The 20,986-nt window shown below is 43.8% G+C and overlaps 1 protein-coding gene across 1 annotated transcript in view; it reads left to right on the top strand.

Annotated features, from left to right (window-relative positions):
* Positions 1 to 7,511: 7,511 nt before the first annotated feature.
* The window catches only part of LOC124622536 (DNA-directed RNA polymerase III subunit RPC7-like), a 44,553-nt gene continuing 31,078 nt past the window's right edge, over positions 7,512 to 20,986 (top strand). The window contains exons 1-2 of the mRNA XM_047148267.1: positions 7,512 to 7,586; positions 7,703 to 7,929. Coding sequence (XP_047004223.1) covers positions 7,787 to 7,929 — 143 coding nt within the window. The 5' untranslated portion in view covers positions 7,512 to 7,586; positions 7,703 to 7,786. The remainder of the gene's footprint in view (positions 7,587 to 7,702; positions 7,930 to 20,986) is intronic.

Genomic DNA, 20,986 nt, shown 5'->3' on the forward strand with positions numbered 1-20,986 from the left:
GATAGGATAGCTGTTGTTTCTATGCGCATAAGTGATTTGTCAGATAGGGCTGGTAGCAATCTATGGTTGTTTGCTGATGCCATGGAGTATGGTCTGGTATTGAAATTGAGTGACTGTAGGAAGATAAAATTTGACTTAGACAAAATTTCCAGTTGGTGTGATGCTCGGCAGTTAGCCCTAAATTTTGAAAAAATGTAAGTTAATGCGGATGAGTAGGAAGATCAAACCTGTAATGTTCGGATATAATATTACTGGTGTCCTGCTTGACACAGTCAAATTGTTTAAATATCTGGGCATAACAATGCAAAGCGATTTGAGGTGAAACGAGCATGTGAGAACTGTGGTAGGGAAGGCTAATGGTCAACTTCAGTTTACTGGGAGAATTTTAGGAAAGAGTGGTTCACCTGTAAAGGAGACCACATGCAGAACATTGGTGTCCTCCATGGGGAGGGGGGGGGGGGGGGGGAGCAGGTTGGATTGATGGATGACATCAAAGCAAATCAGAGGCGGGCTGCTAGATTTGCTACTGGCAGGTTCAAACAACACGTAAGTGTTAGGGAGGTGGTACAGGCTACCCTTTGCCATGGATCATACGGTGACTTGCAGAGTATCTCTGTAGATGATCATAAATTCTGGCTGATCACTATACATACCAGTGGTGGAGGTGTTTAGAATTCAAGTTTCCCGTCTGCGGTTATAATGGGTCCGAGGTATTTGTAACTGTTGTACGAGACGTCTAAAAGGAGTCTACACGTTTCCGCCTTTGCGTTTTCCACCATGCACTATGCAGTGTCGCTTTTTGCACCGAAGATCACCATGGACTTCTCAGCATCTCATATCCAGCACAGTAGCCAGTCCGTTGTGATGGGGCTGCCATGCACCCTGTTGGTTGTAGCCCCCTGACAACACAGTTATCGCTCTGCTGATGCCTGCACCGTTAACTCCCCACATATGCCATGGAGTAGATGCCCATCTCCCAGAGGCTTTGGGACTCCCAGCAATGGCCATCCTGCTAGGTGGCCCTTGCCGAGGCTGGGTGGTGCCAATGGGGAGGGCCCCTGGTTGGAGAAGGTGGTATCAGGACAGATGACACGCCATGAAGCCTAGTACGTCATCTCTTGCTGGTGGTCCGCCGCCAGCAATCTCTAAGCAGGCAAAGTCTAATTTCAATGCTAAGAAATATGATCCCAAACCGTTCCCCTCCCTGGCCACACCACGAGAGGAATTCCAGGCTAAGGATGGCAGTGATACCTACTCGTCCCGATACCTTGTATGTACGAGAGTTGATGAGGAATCTTTCCTGTCCATGAAGCCTCAGTTTGGGGAGGTGTTGGGCTTGTCCAAAATGCGCTCTGGGTCAGTTTTGATAAAAATAGCATCCTCTGCCCAGTCATGGGCATTACTCGCGTGTGACAAGTTGGGGGATGTTTCTGTTACCATCACGCCCCGTAAGAGCTTAAATATGGTCCAGGTTATTATATTCCACCGGGACCTTCTTTTGCAGTCTGAATATTAGCTGGATGCCAATTTAGACCAGCGAGGTTTTCATTTCGTCCTGCGTGTCCACTGGGGTCCAAGGGATAATCAGGTTGCCACTGGTGCCTTCATCTTGGCCCTTAAGGGTGATATATTGCCCGAGAAGGTCAAGGTGACGGTCTACCGCTGTGACTTGAAACCATATATCCCTTCCCCAATGCGGTGCTTTAATTGCTGAAAGTTTGGCCATATCGCTTCCTGCTGTACTTCCAGCATCACATGTCGAGATTGTGGATGTCCATCACATCCCAATACTCCATGTGCCCCACCTCCCATCTGTGTCAACAGTGGAGAGCATAATTCACCTTGCTCGCCAGACTGCAGGATTTTACAGAAAGAGAGAAAAATCATGGGATATAAGACCCTGGACCGACTGACCTATGCTGAGGCCAAGAGGAAATTTGAGTGCCTACATCCTGTGGCTGTGACCACCTCTTACACTGCCACTACGAGAACAGTTGTCGCCCCATCAGTTCCTTGCATTCCTCTTGCCTCTCAGAACCAGAAGACTTAACCTGTCCCCATGATGTTGGGGGGGGGGGGGGGACTTCCCTCTCTGTTGCTCCCACACACCTACTTCTGGAGCAACAATCCCTCCAACCATCAGGGATATCAGTCCCCACTTCTTAGCCAGAGAAGCGTAAGTCTTTTTCGGCTCCTCTCGTTAGAAAGGGGTCCCTTGGGTCACTCCCTTCCCAGGTTTCTGCTCGTGGGAAAGATGACACTTGCCAATGGCTGAAGAGCCCAAATGCAGTTGGTCATAGGGATTCATGCTCATACTCAGTCCCTGAGACTGAATCAGTGAAGTCCTCCCAGCCAAGGAGCAGTGAGAGGAACCCAAAAGAAGGTCCCCAAGACCAAGGTAATTACAGTGGCACCCACACCACCGCTACCTCCAAACTCTGGCATCCACTGAGGACCTAGATTTTGCCAGAACTCCAGACACGATGGATATAGACTGCTCAGGCAAAAAGTCGGCAGCAGGTGACCCTGAGGCGTAAACTGCCTCATTGAATGAATGTACCATGTCTTCCCAGTCTCACAATGACGTTATCCTCGAGTGGAATTGCGGCAGTTTTTTCCACCACCTGGCTGAGCTACAGCAACTGTTAACCTTTACCTCTTTCTACACTGCCCTCCAGGAAACCTGATTCCCAGGAATGCGGACCCCTGCTCTCCGTGGCTATAAGGGGTACTACAGGAACTGTAGCGACTATAATCAAGTGTCAGGTGGAGTTTGCATTTGTGTCCTAATCTCAGTTGATAGTAAGACTGCGCCCCTTCAAACCCCTCTTGAAGCTGTGGCTGTCAGAATAAGGGCGATGCAAGAAGGAACTGTCTGCAATGTTTATCTTCCTCCAGATGGTGCAGTATCCCTGAATGTATTAACTGCACTGATTGATCAACTCCCTACACCTTTCCTATTGGTGGGAGATTTCAATGCTCATAACCCCTTGTGGGATGGCATTGTGCTTACTGGCTGAGGCAGAGATGTCAAAACTTTACTGTCTCAGTTCGATCTCTGCCTCTTAAATACTGGGGCCACCACATATTTCAGTGAGGTTCATGGTAGTTACTCTGCCCTTGATTTATCAGTTTGCAGCCCAGGACTTCTCCCATATATCAACTGGAGAGCACATGACAACCTGTGTGGTAGTGGCCACTTCCCCATCTTGCTGTCACTGCCCCAGTGTCAGGCCCATGGACCCCTGCCCAGATGGTATTTAAACAAGGTGGACTGGGAAACTTTCACCTCTGCTGTCACCATTGAATCTCCCCCACATGGTAACATTGATGTGATAGTTGAGCAGGTGACTACAACAATCGTTTCTGTGGCAGAAAACACAATCCCTCGTTCTTTAGGGTGCCCCCAGCAAAAGGCAGTCCCTTGGTGGTCGCCGGGAGTCGCTGAAGCAATTAAGGAGCATTGGCAAACTCTACAGTGGCATGAGCAGCACCCTTCCCTGGAGCACCTCATAGCCTTTAAATGGCTCTGTGCCGGCATTCGCCAACTTACCAAGTGACGGAAGCAGGAGTGTTCGGAGTGGTATGTCCAACTATTGCATTCCATACGCCAACTTCCCAAGTCTGGGCAAAGTTTAAATGTGTTTTCGGGTACCAGACCCCGGCAGGTGTTCCCGGTGTTAACATAAATGGCGTGTTATCTACCGAAGCAGACACGATTGCTGAGTACTTTGCTGAGCACTGTGCTCGAGCCTCTGCATTGGTGAATTATCACCCAGCCTTTCACTCTCAAACGGCGGCTGGAAGGGTAAGTCCTCTCATTCACTACACACCACAGTGAATCCTATAATGCCCCATTTACAGAGTGGGAGCTCCTCAGTGCCCTTGCACATTGCCCCGACACAGCTCCTGGGCCAGATCGGATCCACAGTCAGATGGTTAAACATCTCTCATCTGACTACAAGTGACATCTTCTCGTCATCTTCAGCTGGATCTGGTTCAATGGCATCTTTCGATCGAATGGCTGGACAGCACCATAATTCCGGTGCTCAAACCTGGTAAAAACCTGCTTGATGTGGATAGCTATCAGTCCATCAGCCTCACCAACATTCTTTCTAAGCTGCTGGAACGTATGGTGTGTTGGCGGTTGGGTGGGGTCCTGGAGTCACGTGGCCTACTGGCTCCATGTCAGGGTGGGTTCCGCCAGGGTCGCTCTACCACTGATAATCTGGTGTCCCTTGAGTCTGCCATCCGAACAGCCTTTTCCAGATGCCACCTGGTTGCCATCTTTTTTGACTTACGAAAAGCGTATGACTCGACCTGGTGACATCATATGCTTGCCACATTATACGAGTAGGGTCTCTGAGGCCCTCTCCTGATACTCATCCAAAATTTCCTGTTGCATCGTACTTTCCGTGTCCAAGTTGATGCCTCCCATAGTTCCTCCCATATCCAGGAGAATGGGGTCCCGCAGGGCTCTGTATTGAGTATCTCTCTATTTTTAGTGGCCATTAATGGCATAGCAGCAGCTGTATGGCCACCCGTCTCACCATTTCTGTATGCAGATGACTTCTGCATTTCGTACTGGTGTTGCTGAGTGGCGCCTAGAGAGCCATCCACAAGTCGCAGTCATGGGCTCTAGCCCACGGTTTCCAGTTTGCTGCCACAAGGTTGTGTGTTATGCACTTCTGTCAGCGTTGTACCGTTCATCCAGAACCAGAACTTTACCTTAATGACGATCCATTCACTGTAGTGGAGGCATATCAATTCTTAGGACTGGTTTTCAACGCCCGATTTGACTTGGCTTCCTCAACTTCATCAGCTTAAGTGGAAGTGCTGGCAGCACCTCAATGCCCTCCACTGCCTGAGCACCACAAACGGGTGCAGATCAATCTCCGCTGCTGCATCTCTGCAGAGCCCTTGTTCAATCCCACCTTGACTATGGAAGTCTGGTTTATGGTTCTGTGGCACCCTCTGCATTGCGTTTACTCAACCCAGTGCACCACTGTGGCATTTGCCTAGCGACAGGAGCTTTTAGGACGAGTTTGGTGACCAGTGTCCTTGTGGAGGCTGGAGTCCCTCCATTGCAGGTTAGGCATGCACAACTGCTGGCCAGTTATGTTGCACGCATTCGTAGTTCTGTGCATCTGAATCACCGTCTCCTTTTCCCCATCCACAGTGGTTCATCTCCCGCATCGGCAGCCCAGGTCAGGGCTTCTAATTGCAGTTCGTGTCCGATCCCTTCTTTCCAAACTGGAGTCCTTGCCTTCACCACCTATACTTGAGGTCCATTCATGTACACCTCCATGTTGTACAACTAGGCCACGGCTTTGCCTGGACCTTTCCCATGGCTCTAAGGACTCAGTAAACCCCATGGCTCTCCACTGCCACTCCCTCTTGATTCTTGACATGTACCGAGGCCACAAAGTGGTTTACACCAATGGCTCGATGGCTGATGCTAATGTTGGCTTCGCGTATGTCCACGGAGAACATATTGAACAGCATTCCTTGCCTGATGGCTGCAGTGTTTTCACTGTCAAGCTGGTGGCTATATCTCGTGCTCTTGAGCACATCTGTTCATGCCCTGGGGAGTTGTTTCTTCTGTGTACTGACTCCTTGAGCAGCCTACAAGTTACCAACCAGTGCTACCCTTGTCATTCTTTGGTAGCAACCATCCAGAAGCCCATCTATGCCCTGGAATGGTCCAGTCGTTCAGTGGTGTTTGTCTGGACCCAAGGTCATGTCGGAATCGCAGACAACAAACTTGCTGACAGGTTGGCCTAACAGGCTACACAGAAACCACTTATGGAGATTGGCTTCTCTGAAACTGACCTGCATTCAGTATTACACCGTGAGATTTTGCAGCTTTGGGAGACGAAATGGCATAACCTCTGCATGCGATAAAGGAGACTACGAATGTGTGGCAGTCCTCTAAGCGGGCGTCTCGCAGGGACTCTGTGGTTCTCTACCGGCTCCGCATTGGTCACACTTGAGTGACACATGGCTACCTCGTGCGCCGCGATGACCCACCTGTGTGGGGCCCAGCTGACAATGGTCCATATCTTGGTGTGCTGTCCATCTTTGGCTGCCTTGTGACGGACTCTTCAGTTACCAAACTCGTGGCCATTAGTTTTAGTTGACAACACCTCATCAGCTAATTTATGTTTTATATGTGACGGTGGTTTTTATCATTCTATATAAGTTTTAGCACATGTTCTTTGTCCCTTTGTGTTCTGCACTCTAATGCTTTTAGGGTGGATGTTTTAATGTGTCGCAGAGTGGCTGGCTTTTCCTTTTTATTCTCATGGTCAGCCAGCCACGGTCATTTGCTCTCTTGTTTTTACACCTTCTCCCTTTTTTTCTTACTTCTGTCATTTTCTGTTCATGTTTTGTCCAAAGTAATGTTGGTTGTCCTTCTGTCATTCTTCTGGTTCTTCCTTTCTCCTGTTATTGTGCTCTACGTCTCCTTTCTTTTCTTCTTTCCCTTGTGTAATTATTTTACTGGGAACAAGGGACTGATAACCTCGCAGTTTGGTCCTGCCCCCCCCCCCCCCCCCCACTTCCCCCGACTCCCCTCCCCCCTTTTTAAACCACTCAACCATCCAAACTGTTCAGGTTTTGGTCACCTCACTGTTCAGGCAAAAATGTGTTTTTGTGAAAATATTGATGTTTTGAAATTCTGTGTGGAAGTTTAGCTTACTTATCTTTGCGGAATAGACTAAAATGAGATTTGTTTGAGTGGATTGTCTACTGCATTTCATGATGAAACATTTGTTGCTGTATGTGGAAAAATATGTAAAAGCACTTACAGGTTTCTTAAAGTATCTGAAGTATTTGGAGGTAGTGAATATATTTAGAAACTCTGACCATTGACACTGGAAAGTGTGATAAAGAAATAAAAAGATGACTCATCCTTGGCCGAGCCACATTAGCTAAACTCATGAAGATCTGACAGAACTAAATAATATCCAAAACAACAAAGATGCACCTGGCAGAATCATTTGTGTTCTCTGTGTTCTTGTATGGGTATGAAACCTGGACCGTGAAAACTAGTGACAACAGCTGAATTGATGCCTTTGTAATGTGGTGTTGGCTGAAGATGTTACATGTATCTGAACAGAGAAAAGAACAAATTCTTCCATTATAGAACAACTTATCACCACAAGAAGTTTATCTTTCCATGTTGGTCAAAGAAATCCCCAGCACATATATTAAGAAGAGCTAAAGACTAGTGTGGATGGGTATGGGTAGTCTAAGATCCAATTACTTAAGAAATAAATGAATAAGTGGGGTCACAACTTTCAACAGCGAGTAAACCGGCTGCTGATGATACTGTAGAAACTAACACATGGAAATCAGTTGTTACTAATATGATTCTTAAATCAGGATTTGTAGTCTTTCTTATTAATATGAGTTCAGTATAAAATATTGGTATTGTATTACTGTTCTAAATTTGAAAAATTAATAGCACATTCTGAGCAGATGTATTAGTGTAAAAAATTTTTTTACAGGAGGAGCTGAAAGCTGGGGAAGAAGTAGCTACGTGCCCAAGTTGTTCACTCATTGTGAAAGTGATATATGATCCAGTAAGTGTGTTTCAAATGCTTCTGGTAGTGGAGACAGACTGTTCTTAATTTTGAAATTAATTGTATGGTTTTTTTCTGAATTACATGACATGACCATAAGGTTTCTTTAAACATAGGAAAATTTCCAAGACGAAGAAGAAGAAGAAAGAGAGACTGAAAGAAAGCCTGTTCCTAAGTTTGTGAACTAAAACTAGAAGATAATGGTTGGACGAGGAAGGGGCCGTGGTTCCCAGCTGTCGGGAGTAGAGCAGTTGGGTTTTGGCGTTGGAGAGTCAATGCCAACTCCTGTGCTGCAGCCACCACCTCTGTACCCACCACTGGAGAATAGACCTGTGCACCTCAGGTAAGGACTTATCTAGCTGGGAATTACTCGAAGTAGCAAAGGAATGCGTTTGTGCCACTCCAAAAAGTGCAGTGCAAGTCTTTTTAAAACTGGGAGTACATATACTTATGTTCACCATCCAACAGGCACTTTTCAGATCATTTTCAAACATGTATGGTGCAGTGACCTCTACACGAGATAGAACTTGAAAAATAGATTCTTCGATGTCTCGCAACGGTGCCAGCTGTTGCCTCTGACCCGAGCGGTTTGCCCGAGCCCAAGCGTGTTCTCATTGTCCCTGTGCCTCAAGATTTCCCGCCCTCGGCAGCTCGTCTGTTGCTTATACTTCAGATTACTGCTTGTGGCCCAATTTCGAATTTTTACTCTTCGGACTGAGCATATTCTGGTTGATGGAGTGTTTGTACTCGGACTTTCCTCTCACCGACCACACTCCCAATGTATGGAAACTTTGTTTTAGTGGTTTAGAAAGTCTGTTGCAGTTTCCTACCATCATCCTGGATTAGATACGTGAGTGTACTGACTGATCTGTGACATCTTTGTGATTGGCTGTTATTAAATTGAAAGCTGTTGTCACTAAATTGATTTAATGAAAGGCATAAGAATGGTTTTTCAGTTTATTTGAAAGTGACTTCATGTAAATTTTATTCTGACCTTTCTGTCAGCTACTGAGTTGAAATGCAGTACTTTATCAGGATTTAAATTTGGCTATTATAACTGTCCTTATGAGTCAGAGTCGGACACAAACTGTGCAGATCATTGCTGTGAATCATGCAGCTACAGGAAGCAATATTATAAGTAAGTCAATGACTCAGAATTTAGTTGGAAGTGAAAGTTAAGATTGCAAGTAATGTGAGCTCAAATTAGTACCTATGAACGAAGCCAAAAATCATCTAAAGACAACATACACCGTCAATATTTCCAACTCGATGTACAGATACAGAAAGTGAGATAACTGCCATATTTAAGGACTGGTGTACAGAGGCCTCAATAGCAAGATAAAAACTGCTGATCCAGCCATCAAGAGGAGTATTTATTGCTTCGAATGGTGTTACTGCGTTCCCCTGATGTCATGACTACTGAAATTGGAACTACTATTGCTGCCACACACTACTCAATTTTCTTGTTACTGGAGTGGTGAGATATTAGATCCTTCATCTCCTTTAACCAGGCTGTAGGGACCAGTTCTCCTTATGGTGCTGTGCCTTTGACAGCTGCAGACAGTGCTGCAGTCACTGGGGGCCTCCAAAATCTATTGCCTGCGGCGGTCACTTTATGGCATGGACTGAGGTCAGATTTGTGGGTGAAAATGAGGGCACAATAAGTGTGGCGTCTGGAAGTCAGTTAGGAGAGGTGATGATACTCACTGGGGGTGACTGGAAGGCACAGCTGACAGTGTTGGTCTTTTGAGATGGCTAGTTGGTTTTCGGTGAGATCGTTTCAGGGACAGAGCTGGTTTTGACATCGTGTGGAGTGCTCTCGTCTGGCCACTATTTTGAACTGTTAATGCCTCCCCACAACTTCAGTAACTGGCACGAAAATAGGGCTTCAAGGTCATCTCGTCATCTTACAGCATTGCCAGTTTTTTAGTGATAATTTCAAACGTTTGTAAAAATTTAAAAATATTTGGCAACTCTATTTTTAGTCTAGAATATGATGGAGTACGTTCCAAAAGAAAATTCTCATTAGCTGCTAGGAAAAAAATGAAAACTAACCTTACAAGAAATTTTGGAGGAAAATAATTTTTTACTTCAACCTGCGGCAGTAACAGAATCACTAATGTAATTGGACTGAAAAATATATATGAACATCCTCAAAGTTTACAGATGCAAAAGCTGAATCTTTTATTTCAGAAATGTAAAAGTATTCTGAGATAAAAAATAATAATATAAGAGGTGTGAAACTGTGCCGACTGCATAGAAAAAAATGTAGTCGCTAATGAATTTTTGTTCTGTAGGGCTGCAAAGAAACTTCCCACAAGAAAGTTGTTAAGAATTATTTTTGGTAACATTTCAGACATCATTATTGTATCGTGTCACGTACAGAGGGAAATTACTTCTGTGATAATCTGTGCGCAGCAGCGCACATGTCGTTGTAGGCCATCGCCGAGAGTTTTGTTCGGAAAGCTCATTGCATCCGTGACTCAAAATGCCAATATACGCCATGCAAAAGTAATTGTTATTTTGAAGCTAATATTTTCACTGAACTTAAGCAAAATATTTTTTGAAAGGTTTTGTGAAATCCAAGTTTTATCTAAATTGCTTTAAGCCTATTATACTCGGCATGCAATACGTGCTTGGTACACAGAAACCTCTTTCTTACTACTGTAATATTCTCTGCCTTGTGTTACAAATTTCATCCATCATTACAGTTTCTGAACTAAAAACCAAGTGAGCAGAGAAGACAGTGCATTGAAGTGACTGGCCAGAATAATAAATTTTATCATGGACATTACCCTGTATTTCTCTAGCCATTGGATACTGTCCTCTATCATATGAAAGTAATACAATTCTATGTTCTACCTTTTTGTAAAAGTTGTCAAATATCATAGATTTCTGTGCTCTTCTCGGAGAATCAGAATAGGTGCTGGGACTGTTCTAATGTTAGTGCACTGTTTATATATACTGTTGATACAGAAGCACCACAACATTTTGTCATTTTATGAACTGCATTACCCTTACTATGAAACAGCCAGTAAATCATTCTATGAAAAAAAGGAGTTAAATTTCGAATGTACAAGTAAACCGAATGCAGTAAGATTATATCCAAATGTAAAGACATTTGATTCAGGTTTTTGTTAATTAATGCAGACTTGACAATCTTATTTTAATTGACAGTTACTGTCGAGTAAACTAATTGCCACCACTTCTGATAAATTTATCAGACGTCTACTGTAAGGGAAAAACATTCGCAGTATGTCTTCTATAACTAAGATGAATAGACAAACATTTAAATCAAGTCAGCTTTTTACATAGACAGCACTTACCTAAACTGAAGGATCTTCTGGCTCAGTGTCTTCAGATTCACTATCGTTTGTTTCAGCCAGGTGTATCATCACAGATTCCACTATGGTGCCTCTTAAACCCTGGTTCAATAAATCAGTTTCTTGCAGTGCTTCTGCTTGTTTTACACACCTCTCCCAGTCCTGCTGAGTAACATTGTCAAGAGCTTCGTGTCTTAGCTTCTCGACATCATCAAGTTTTAAAGTAGTATTTCTTTTCACTACTTCTTGCTTTACTTGGGCCCACACCAATTCAATGTGGGATTACACTGGCAGTGATATGGTGGTAGACTTACCACTTGGTGACCCATTTCATTTGCCACTTGATCTAATTCGTAAGTCTTTTTGGCACCTACGATTTCTTCCTCAGACAGGAGATCAGTCTTCATTTCATTGACTGAAAATGAAACATTCTTTCTCTTTAACCACTCCATAATATCTGCCTTGCACCAATTTGAATGTGGTAGCTTTTCTATCTGAATGGAGTGGTAACTTGTCTTATCCATCATGGTAATTGACCCTTCTTCCAGCGCAGACAACAGCCGAATAAACCAATTCTAAAAAACTTCTCCGTTTCTGAATGGTAATTGGATTGGCAAGAATTTTCACCACCACAAAAAAAAAAAAAAAGTTTGGCCTCTGGTATGAATCCTGTGGTTAATGAACCAGTGTGGGTGATGATTAATTGGCCACCTCTACCAGTAGGCACTTTCGAACTGCATTTCGTTTGGAGTCGTGCTATATATGCTTATTGGTGTGGTTCTGTGAAACCCAAGTTTCATCCAAATACACTACAGGCCTGGTGCCTTCAGCACGCAAGAAGTGCATTGTATGAAAAAACTTCATTTTTGCTGCTGCAGTGTGTCTGTGTTCCATTAAGAATTTCCACCCCTCATTACACTTCTTGAATCGGAAACCAAGGGAGCGGAGAAGACGAAGAATGGAGGACTCTGAACCTGAGTAATTAATTTTTTCACGGAGGTCAGCCTGTATTTTTTTAGTCATTGGACGTTATCCTCTACATCTACATCTACATCCATACTCCACAAGCCACCTGACGGTGTGTGGCGGAGGGTACCTTGAGTACCTCTATCGGTTCTCCCTTCTATTCCAGTCTCGTATTGTTTGTGGAAAGAAGGATTGTCGGTATGCTTCTATGTGGGTTCTAATCTCTCTGATTTTATCCTCATGGTCCCTTCGTGAGATATACATAGGAGGGAGCAATATACTGCTTGACCCTTCGGTGAAGGTATGTTCTCGAAACTTCAACAAAAGCCCGTACCGCGCTACTGAGCGTCTCTCCTGCAGAGGCTTCCACTGGAGTTTATCTATCATCTCCGTAACGCTTTCGCGATTTCTAAATGATCCTGTTACGAAGCGCGCTGCTCTCTGTTGGATCTTCTCTATCTCTTCTATCAACCCTATCTGGTACAGATCCCACACTGCTGAGCAGTATTCAAGCAGCGGGCGAACAAGCGTACTGTAACCTACTTCCTTTGTTTTCGGATTGCATTTCCTTAGGATTCTTCCATTGAATCTCAGTCTGGTATCTGCTTTACCAACGATCAACTTTATATGATCATTCCATTTTAAATCACTCCTAATGCGTACTCCCAGATAATTTATGGAATTAACTGCTTCCAGTTGCTGACCCACTATATTGTAGCTAAATGATAAGGGATCTATCTTTCTATGTATTCGCAGCACATTACACTTGTCTACATTGAGAGTCAATTGCCATTCCTTGCACCATGTGTCAATTCGTTGCATATCCTCCTGTCACCTTGTTCATTTGACCTGTAGCTTCTGACCGAATAGTCAGCTTGAGATTTTCAAACAGGATGAAAAGAAGTGGTGGACAGCTGTGTTATGTGGTTCCTTTTGCCGAAAGAACGGAAGTTGGCTAATGTGAACTGTAGTATTCCAACTGTGGTCCTCTGTTGTAATATCCAAGTACAGTTCTACGCGTGAGCTCATTGTTAAAATTGTCAAAATAGGTTGATTTCTGTTCACATTCGAATCCCTTTCTTGGAGAATCTGAACACTCGTTCATACCTGAAGATTCTGCCAATGACACAGATTTGCTAATATGGCCTACAGTTGACTTGGAGGCACCAAGTGCTTTAGCAGTAAGTTTATGAATTTGCGCAAAATTTAAGTTATTCCTTGCTTCTTCATTGTAAGTTCAGTAAAAAACTTGAGTACATTTGATATGATAATTTTCAATTGTTTATGAATGTCTTTCCACTCTTTCCACACACCGGAGTAGTACTACAAGTAAGTCGTTGCTCCTGCATTGTTGTTCACCACTGAACACTCATCAGAGCACCTTTATAAAGACAGTAAGACACTGAGATCAGACGTGAACACTCGATATAGCGCCTTAACTCAGCTCTCAGCTGCTCTGACCTACCGCACCACTAACGATACCTACATGGCAACAAAGCTGCAGTGGCCATGATCGTGAGGACTCCACTTTCGTGTCAGCCACTCTAGTGGTGATCACCAGAATCTGCCCTTAAGTACTGCTATCTGTTTGATACCAGACTTAAAGAGACAGAACAGTATTACAGACTCACCTGTAAGGACTAGGCTCTCAGAGCCCGATGCGGGAGATAGAGAAGGGTACAACGCCTGTGTCAGTGTGTCATCTCGACCGGACAGACATCACATATGGGAGCGGGTCAACACACTGCCTCGCTACGTGTCACAGCTCCCTCAGATGTCACCTTGTTCATTTGACCTGTAGCTTCTGACCGAATAGTCAGCTTGAGATTTTCAAACAGGATGAAAAGAAGTGGTGGACAGCTGTGTTATGTGGTTCCTTTTGCCGATAGAATGGAAGTTGGCTAATGTGAACTGTAGTATTCCCACTATGGCCCCCTTCCCCCAAGGGGCTTACAACTCTTTTGTGAGTATGTGCTTGGCTACCTGCACTGTCATCATGGTGGATGACCTGCATATGAAGCAGATGAAGCTTTCTCCCACTGGTGGTCACATGGCTCCAGCAGGTCTTCAGAAGGAAAGAACTTGGTCAGCGCATAGAGATATGACCCCAAAATGTTTCCTTCTCTGGCTACGCTCTGGGAGAAATGCCAGGCTAAGCGACAGGCAGAGAAATACTCCCCCAGTACCTGCTGTGTACAGGGACAGATGGGGATTCTTTTTTGCTCACAAAGCCTTTATTCTTTGTAGAGAATATAGAGGGTAAATTTGTGGAAGTTGCAGCCATCTCCAAAACGAATAGTGGGTCAATTTTGATTAAAACAGCATTTCCAGCCCAGTCACAGGCGTTGGTTGCTTGTGTGACAAGCTGGGTAACATTTTCGTGACCACAACTCCCCATTAGTCTAAACATGGTTCAAGGTATCATTTTCCATCATGACCTCGTCTTCAAGTCTGAAAATGAGCTACGCATCAATTTGGAGCAATGGAGTGTACTCTTGTCCGTCGTTTCCATAGGGGGCCAAGGACAATTGGATTGCTACTGGTGCCTTCATTTTGGTTTTTGAGGGTAATTCGTCACCTGAAAAGGTCAAGGTGATCGTATACTGGTGTGAAGTGATATTGTATGTTCTGCTGACCCCCTCCCCCTGCTCACCCTCCGCCATACAGTGCGCAGTGCTTCAAATGTATGAAATTTGGGCATGTGTCTTCGCATTGCGCCGCCAGACCAGTCTGTAGGAGTTGCGGACAACCATTGAACTTGAATGTTCCCTGTGCTCCTCCTCTGTTTGCATAAACTGTGAAGAGCACAGTTCTGCCTGCTCACCAGACTGCACCAGCTTTCAGAGAGAAAAAATACAAAATATAAGACTCTGTACAGACTGACATATCAAGAGGCTGAGAACAAATGAATGTCTGCACCCTGCACACATGGCCACATTGTATGCTATAGGCTATGATGATGTCGCCCCCTCTGCTGATGGTACTTTATTATGCATCCTTTTGTGAGCCATCATGGTCACTCGACTATGCCTGCCCTCTGATGGTTGGGGGCTCTCCTCCTGCTGCTTCCCCAACACCTACTTTGGAGGCAATGGTTCTCCATCCACCAGGGACCTCGAGTCCCATCCCATAGCTGGAGATGCATCACCCTCATCTGGCTTCTTACACCAGGAAGGAGTCCCTCAGGACAATCCCTCAAAGACATCTGCCAGCAACTGGATACCTGTCAGTAGCTGAAGGAACAACAGGCTGCCGGTTGTAGGAATTCATGATCTTAATTCAGTGAAACCCTCCTAGTCGTTCAAACCTTCTAAATAACAGAAAGACAAAAAGAACTCATCCAAGACAAAGGAAATCCCAGTGGACCTGAGGCCACTGGACCCTGCATGTTCTGCTTCTTTGGCTGCGGCAGCAACCCCAGTAGCCTCTGAGGCTCCAAATTGCGCCACACATGATGTCTCATAATCTACGTGTCTTAATGTAATAGCTTCTCAACCAGTGGCAGCAGGTGAACCTAGAACATAACCAACCTCCTTAGTCCTTTCACGCCCTCACAGTATACAAACAGCACAATTCTCCAGTGGAGTTGTAGTGTTTTTTTCTGCCATCTGGGTGATCTATTACATCTCTTAAGCTCCTCTCCTGCTTTCTGCTTTATCAATTGAAGACATAAAGTCTGAAAATGAGTCTGTGATAATATATTTGGTACTTTATTTTATAGGTCCGTCTTTATCACAAAAATTTTTACACTTCACTATTACCGGTTTCGGCTACTGCCATTTTCAGATTTGTTACAAAACAAAAACAGTGTGTAACCAACTAAGTTAAGTTTGCTGACACTAAATCTCTAAAAGTCCCTGGTGCTATGTAAGGAAGGAATTTCAAGACTTGTTTCAGAGAGGATATGTATAGCCAAAATAAGAGTGCTTTTGGTACACATTAGATGGAGAAAAACATTCGGTAGGAAACAGAGAATAATATGAAAGTGTTGCATAGGGCACCAAAGTGACAGTTATTGAATCTACTTGAGGAAATGGAGATTTATGTGCACAATAAACGTCAACCGGAATTACTGCTGAATGAACAGAAGGAGTTTAACCTATATGCTTCTGTCACCCAATCTGTGGCCCTTTGTGCCTGTGACCATCTTGGCCACCTCCTGGTGTCCATTATTCCTCGCCAGTCTTTGAATATGGTTCTAGGAGACATTTTCCATGGGGACCTCATCCTTCAAACTGTTGAGAAACTCTGGGCCACTGGAAGGTGGGGTGTTCATTTTGTCCGTAAAGGCTGTAAGGACAATTGCATTGATACTGGCACCTTTATTCTGGCATTTGAGAGGGACACTCTCCCAGAGAAGGTCAAGGTTAATTGTGATCGGTGTTATGGAAGCCGCACATCCAACCACCAACCAAGTGGGATTCAGCCCGTTTGCCTTGCATTTGGATTCCCGTTCCATCCTCATGCAGTGGAATAGTAATAGCTACTACCATCTCCTTCCAGAATTGGAATTCCTTATTTTCTTTTACTCTGTAGATTGTGTCCCCATTCTCCAGGAATCTTATTTTACTGATACTCATTCACCAGCCCTTTGTAGGTTCCATACTTTCTGTTAGAACCAGGTTGGCACTTTGAGGGCTTCTGGTTGGTATCTACATGTTGGTCCATACAGACTTTGTTAGTACATGGATTCCCATTTGTACTGAATTGGAAGCAGTTGCTTTCAAAGTACACTTACGCTCTGGGGTCACAGTTTGCAATATCTAACTCCTTCCTGCTAGGCCAGCTACAGCTGCTGCCCTAACTACCTTCCTAGAACAACTCTCCCCTCCCCTCCCTTCCTCCTCCTCGGGGTTTTAATGCCCATCACCCCATGTGGGGCAGTGCTTCATTTGATTGAGGTCTCCTTGTAGACAAGCTTCTTGTGGACCATGACCCATTTCATTGCTATAGATCTTTCGCTCACTTCCTCTCCCCTTCTCCCTTCATTACAGTGGTCGCTGCAAAATGACCTCATCAATAGTGGCCACTTCCCATTGATGCTCTCACTCCCTGATCAGGTTACTCCCCTGGGCTTTCCGTAATACTGGCTGGCTTCTGTATACCTCCCAGGTAATGTTCACCCTCTCTTTGTTAGGTTGTATTGATAGTCATCTGTGACATGTCTGATACAATTATTTGCCTTGTCATCATTGCAGTCCCCCACTCGATGGACTCCTTTTACCTTTTACTGCTGGCCCGTCGCTTGTTGGACTACGGCCATTGCCATCGCCATCCGTCGTCATTGTCGGGCTTTGCGATACCTTAAGTGCCACCCGTCCTCAAGACAGTCTTATTACCTTTTCAATGTCTTTGTGCCAAAGTCCATTACTTAACCAAACAGAGCAAGTGGGTGTTTTCCATCTGAGTTCTTTATATTCATACGACTGCTTCTTTTTTCTCCAAAGGCTTCTTTAATTTTCCTGCAGGCAGTATTTATATTTCCCCTAGTGATATATGGTTTTATATCCTTACATTTGTCGTCTAGCCATTCCTGCTTAGCCATTTCCCACTCCTGTCAACCTTACTTTTTAGATGTATCTAAAAACAATGATGATGTGACTTACCAAACAAAAGCACTGGCATGTTGATAGACACACAAACAAACACAAACATACACACAAAATTCAAGCTTTTGCAACCGATGGTTGCTTCATCAGGAAAGAGGGAAGGAGAGGGAAAGACGAAAGGATGTGGGTTTTAAGGGAGAGGGTAAGGAGTCATTCCAATCCCGGGAGCGGAAAGACTTACCTTAAGGGGAAAAAGGACTGGTATATACTCGCGCGCCCACACACACACACACACACACACACACACACACACACACACACACATCCATCCGCACAGACACAAGCAGACATTTGTAAAGGCAAAGAGTTTGGACAGAGATGTCAGTCGAGGCGGAAGTACCTTTTTTTGGCGGAAGTACAGAGGCAGAGATGTTGGTGAATGACAGGTGAGGTATGAATGGCGGCAACTTGAAATTTGCGGAGGTTGAGGCCTGGTGGGTAACGAGAAGAGAGGATATACTGAAGGGCAAGTTCCCATCTCCGGAGTTCTGACAGGTTGGTGTTAGTGGGAAGTATCCAGATAACCCGGACGGTGTAACACTGCGCCAAGATGTGCTGGCCGTGCACCAAGGCATGTTTAACCACAGGGTGATCCTCATTACCAACAAACGCTGTCTGCCTGTGTCCATTCATGCGAATTCGTACTCCCATTTGCCTGCTTCATTTTTATATTTTATCTTTTCATCATTTAAATTCCATACCTCCTTTGTTATCCACAGATTTCTAGTAGGCCTTGTTTTTTTACCTCTTTGATTCTTTGCTGCCTTCACTAATTCATCTCTTAAAGCTACCCATTCGTCTTCTACTTTATTCCTTTCCCCTGTTGTAGTCAATTGTTACCAAATGCACCCTCTGAAACTCACAAAACCTCTGGTTTTTTTCAACTTACCTGGATCCCAATGCCTTTATACTCTTTTAGTTTTAATCTAGAGTTCATAACCAATTAATTGTGGTCAGAGTCCACATCTGCCCCTGGAAATTTCTTACAATTTAAGATCTGGTTCCAAAATGCATCTTATCATTATGTAATCAACCTGAAACCTTCTGATGTCTCCAGATCTTGTCCATGCATATAATTTCCTTTCATGATTGTGAAACCATGTGTTAGTGACAATGAAACTATGCTCTATGCAACATTCTACCAGATGGCTTCTTCTTTCATTCATTTCACCCAGTCAATATTCACCTACAGTTTTTCCTTTTCTTCTTTTTCCTGCTATCAGATTCCAGTCCCCCAACATAATAAAATTGTTTCCTTTACCAACAGAATAATTTCTCTTATCTCTTCATACGTTTCTTCATTCTCATCATCATCTGCAGAGCTGGTTGGCATATGAACTTCTAGTACTGCAGTGGGTGTGGGCTTGTGTCTTGGGCTATGATAATGCATTCACTATGCTGTTCGTAGTAGCTTACCCATGCTCCCGTTTTTTTATTCATTATTAAACCTACTCCTGCATTACCCCTGTTTGCTTTTGTATTTGTAACCTTGTATCCACCTGACGAGAAGTCTTGTTCCTCCTGCCACCGAACTTAACTAATTCCCACTATATCTAACTTCAACCTATCAATTTCCTCTTTCAAGTTTTCTAACCTACCTGCCCAGTCTAACATTCTGCGTTCGGATACATAGAATGCCAGTTTTGTTTTTCCTGATTATGACATTCTCCTGCATAGTCTCCGCCTAGAGGTTTGAATGGGGGACTATTTTACCTCCGGGATATTTTACCCAAAAGAAAGCCATCATCTAACCATGCAGTAGAGCTGCGAGCCCTCGGGAAAAGTTACAGCTGTAGTTTCCTCTTGCTTGTAGCTGTTCACATTACCATCACAGCAAGGCAGTTTTGTTCGATGTTACTAGGCCAGATCAGCCAGTCATCCAGGCTATAGCCCTTCAACTACTGATAAGGCTGCTGCTCCTCTTCAGGGACCATACATTTATCTGGGCTCTCAGCAGATACCCCTCTGATGTGATTGCACCTACAGCATGGCTATCTGTAAGACCCCCAATGGCAAAGTCTATGGTTCACAGAGGGTGGGGGTATTTATATTAATTACATACTTAATTAGCTTAAAAGATATTGTTAATTAAAGATTTCACCTGGTCCAACTTTTGGTGCCATTTATAGCCAAATTACTGTAAATTTCTGTGATCTGTTGATATACTTTTGATTACCTGGTTTTTCTGAATCCAGTTACACTCGTATTGACGGGCAAGGGTCATAAATTAAAAGTCACTAAATTTTCGATAACTAAATTTTGACGTACAAGATAGAGCCTGTGGTTACCAATGCAGAATTCTCATTGTGTAGGCATAAATTAGTGCTGTATGCCCTGATAGATACTGCTCATGAGAAATAATATATAAACATAATATGAAAAAATCAGCAGCCAATAAAAAATGAACTTTTCGACTGGAGGGAATTATAAACTATTATAAATTAATAAAGTTCAGTAATACCCTGGAGTGAGTCTTCATAAGGCCCAAGCTTGTGACATTTTCAGTTATTTTGTTCATTTTGGTCATAGCCTTTGTCTGGTATAGCTAGTCTGTTGTTCAGCCCAGACTTGGGAACCTTTTGAGTTGCTTCTCTGTTCGTGCAAACTGGGATGACAGAACCTTTTTTATAGTGACGAGCAGTAGACTGTCAAAATACGTGTTGGATCATTCAGACAATGTCACTAACAACAGCTGTGACTTCTTTACTTAATTGTGAGTGAAGCAACTATTGGTCCGTACTGCTTGTTCTTTTATTATTTGGTAAAAAAAGAACTATTATGCTCTATATATGTCCATACTACCTACCTGTTTGTAAACATTAGAGACAGTAAGAGGCCTGGTCACTACCTTTCTGATCTTAAATACCTGATTAATCATTGGTGGACTACCAATTTTGAACGTTAAAAGGAACCTTCTGGCTATTCATTTTAAGGATAAGTCCAACTTCAGCACTTTCAGGCGGTGATCCAGCAAAACTATGCAGCTACCAAGGCTTGTTTGATAATAAATAGACCTAGTTTGTCGACAGTCGGTGCAGCGTCTACCCACCTTCAAGCTATCTTGCTTGACCAGACATAATCAGCAGAAATGAGACTGAGAGAATGAGGCCACTCGTGGAAGTGTTTTAAACATGACTATTTGTAATTGATATCAATGTTCTTACACACTCAGTTCCATCTTGTGGTAAGGTCCATTCTTTTTAGATGACTTGGTCGTATTCAGGTCATCCTCCCAGTGATTGCTAGTCAGTTGTGACTGACAGTAAAGATGAATGGAGTGGAGAGATTTTATGCGTTTTAAATTTTCATCTGAAAAATGAGATTAGGCTAATTTGAATGAATAACATATATATTTTTATTACAGCTGGTTTTGGCCACTAGAACACTATTCTGTGTAAAGTAACAATGTTTTGTGAGCACTGACATGTTATCAGTAAGACTCTTGGCTTAAATAATTCTTGAATGCTTGAGAAAAAGAAGTGACACAGAGTATACTTTATGG

The sequence above is a fragment of the Schistocerca americana genome, chromosome 7, assembly GCF_021461395.2.
Source record: "Schistocerca americana isolate TAMUIC-IGC-003095 chromosome 7, iqSchAmer2.1, whole genome shotgun sequence".
Lineage (NCBI taxonomy): Eukaryota > Metazoa > Arthropoda > Insecta > Orthoptera > Acrididae > Schistocerca > Schistocerca americana.